The sequence below is a fragment of the Perkinsus marinus genome (genome assembly GCF_000006405.1).
Source record: "Perkinsus marinus ATCC 50983 genomic scaffold scf_1104296934246, whole genome shotgun sequence".
Classification (NCBI taxonomy): Eukaryota; Perkinsozoa; order Perkinsida; family Perkinsidae; genus Perkinsus; species Perkinsus marinus.
Window position 1 is genome coordinate 23,369 of NW_003214886.1, and position 2,420 is coordinate 25,788.

Sequence of the window (2,420 nt, forward strand, 5' to 3'; positions counted from 1 at the left end):
CTAGTCCAAAATATCTCGTAGCGTGAGAAGTCGGGTTGATGTGACGAGACTCGTCACAAGGCACTCAGTGCCTTCTATGTGTAAACGCAATAACATCCACAACAGTCAAGGATGAGAAAGAGCTACTTTCGAGAAACCTGTGGCTGAAGGCGCAGCATCTTGCTCGTGTTCAATTCAATAACCATCCGCTCAAAGATCGTTGAATGGCGACGAAAGCCCAGATACAGCTTCACTCTTCAGTACTTCTCGAAGTGCAAAAAATGAGCGTATGAATGTGCTCGTGAAAGAGTTGGATTATCCAACTATCGCGGTATCATACCGCGTACAGCAGCACGCAGGTCTGCGTACCGCTTTGGTACTACCAGTGAGTAGTGAAAAGCAGAACCAGCGCATGACATGAGCGTAATGGATGATAAGGAAAGACAAAATAATGGTTAATACATGGATGTTGTAATGAAAGTGATCTGAGCGTCTCGTAAGATTCGAAACGCATACACACTGCGTAAGCCACCAGCACTGAGGCCATCTTTATCGACCTCACCGCGTGTGTGAAACACAATGTGTTTAACACACGCTGATTACCAATCACTTTTTGTCCTGCAGATTGCCGCGAACGACATACTTAGTGTATTCTCCAAGTTTCCCAGAAGAATCTCGGAATTGATACGTAACCAAATAGTCCCAACCACCATACCTCTGTTTTATGATAAGCTGTTGTCCGGTGAAGAATGAAGGATTAGGTACATTGGAGAAGGGTTTCTGACTGGATACTAGAGTCAACCCTTTGCAATCAGCTGTACCGTCTAGACTATGCCACGAAGTCCACGTTCTAACGTTTGCATCAGGGATAGAACCATAGTCGATAGTAGCAATATGGATGGGCGATCCAGGGCCATAGGCATCCTCCCCTGGGGCTGGGTTCCACCAGAAGTCTCGGGTTTCATCACCGACACTCAAGTGAGCCCAACCATACGTCTCCACCAGCGTACCGCATTCGATGCCCGGCTTGTTGAACACGGTGAAGTTAACATGCATGCCACCATAACGCCCAGGCCGATTGGTGTTTAGAATGATCCCGGCAGCCTCTTTAATAACGCCTTCAGATGTGACGCCCTTCATGTTGTAAATGCAGGACGGCTTTAGGAGATCGGTGATGGCGCTTCCCTCCCCTGGGCCGGGCCCACCATGACAACCCGCTGGGTAATCAGCAACGACCTGGAAAGGGAAATCAGATTGTCCCAGGGCTTGCGTCACAATGGCAAACGAGAGAAGGCCGAAGGTATAGGACATTACGAATAAGACTTAAGCTGAAGAGTTTGTTGATGAGAATTCAACAGTTGTGATGCACCTGAACGAACACGTTCCTCTCCACTCGACCGGCACTTCCGCGCCAGGAATCACTCTGCAGAGATTGAGCAGTCATAATATGATGCCCAAGCAAGGATATGGCAAAGCGGATCCTCTTAGCAGTGCTGCTCAAGAAAAAAGATAGTTCACGGGTGGTGAGGAGGAAAGTCGTTCCTCTACATGGAGACGATTACACCGACTTCACCCTGCCGCGGTTCGTTACCGCTCGTGGTATGTAACATACCGTATGTTACAATACAAGGAACTGTGTATGGCTCTCTCTCTATACGGACGGACTGCACAGCTGCCACAGCTGAGTTCTGGCACGCGAGTACAAGCCGGAGCTAAAAGACATTGGGGTTACACAGTGAACTCCGCTTCGATCTGGGTGGGACAAGGGAGCACTCATGCTGGACTCCAGCAGCTGGAGTGTGATCTAGGAGCATGATTCGAGATCTTGCTCACGATATGAGAGACTGTACCGAAGACCGGATGTTCAGACCTTAGGTATCAGGCTCTGACAATGGTTCGTGATCTGCATTCGCGACATCGATGGTATTTCACGGCGTGACATGCCGTCGACTCGACGTGCACTCATGCAAGAGCTTCTTCAGCTTGTTGCCAGAAGACGCTAAAAACGAGTCTGCCCAGGAACAGACCCTTGCTCTTCAGCGTTTCAAACTTTGAAATTCAAAGGCTGCGTTTGTAGATTGACACTTAACCTGTATGACCGCGAGACATCTGACGTTGGATGGAGATGTAGACTGCACGCTTGATACCACATCACGCAACCACACCGCGTGAAGTATACACGTGTACACGGTTACTGTGGTAGGAAGATCTGCTCATTCCTGTTGGCCAGTCTGTTAGCTGCATTTTATTGATTGCACGCTATATGTAAATCGACTTCGTTCGGCCATCGTCAGCTACCTTTTTGATGTTGTCCGCCTGTGCGGAATAGCCAGTATAAGGCGAGCGCGAGAGCCTTATCCGTAGTTAAATACCTCACTCCTGGGCGCGTGGGTCTGGTGGGCTGGAAGACAGAAGGTGTCTGTGGCTTCCAGCCCTCGAAG

At 49.3% G+C, this 2,420-nt stretch overlaps 1 protein-coding gene across 1 annotated transcript; it reads right to left on the minus strand.

The window, feature by feature from the left end:
- Nucleotides 1–585: 585 nt before the first annotated feature.
- Nucleotides 586–1,290, minus strand: Pmar_PMAR004704 (hypothetical protein; the record flags this gene model as incomplete). Its single annotated transcript, XM_002785010.1, has 1 exon — nt 586–1,290. The coding sequence occupies one exon, from the start codon at nt 1,288–1,290 to the stop codon at nt 586–588; it is 705 nt and encodes a 234-aa protein (XP_002785056.1).
- Between the last annotated feature and the right edge of the window lie 1,130 nt (nt 1,291–2,420).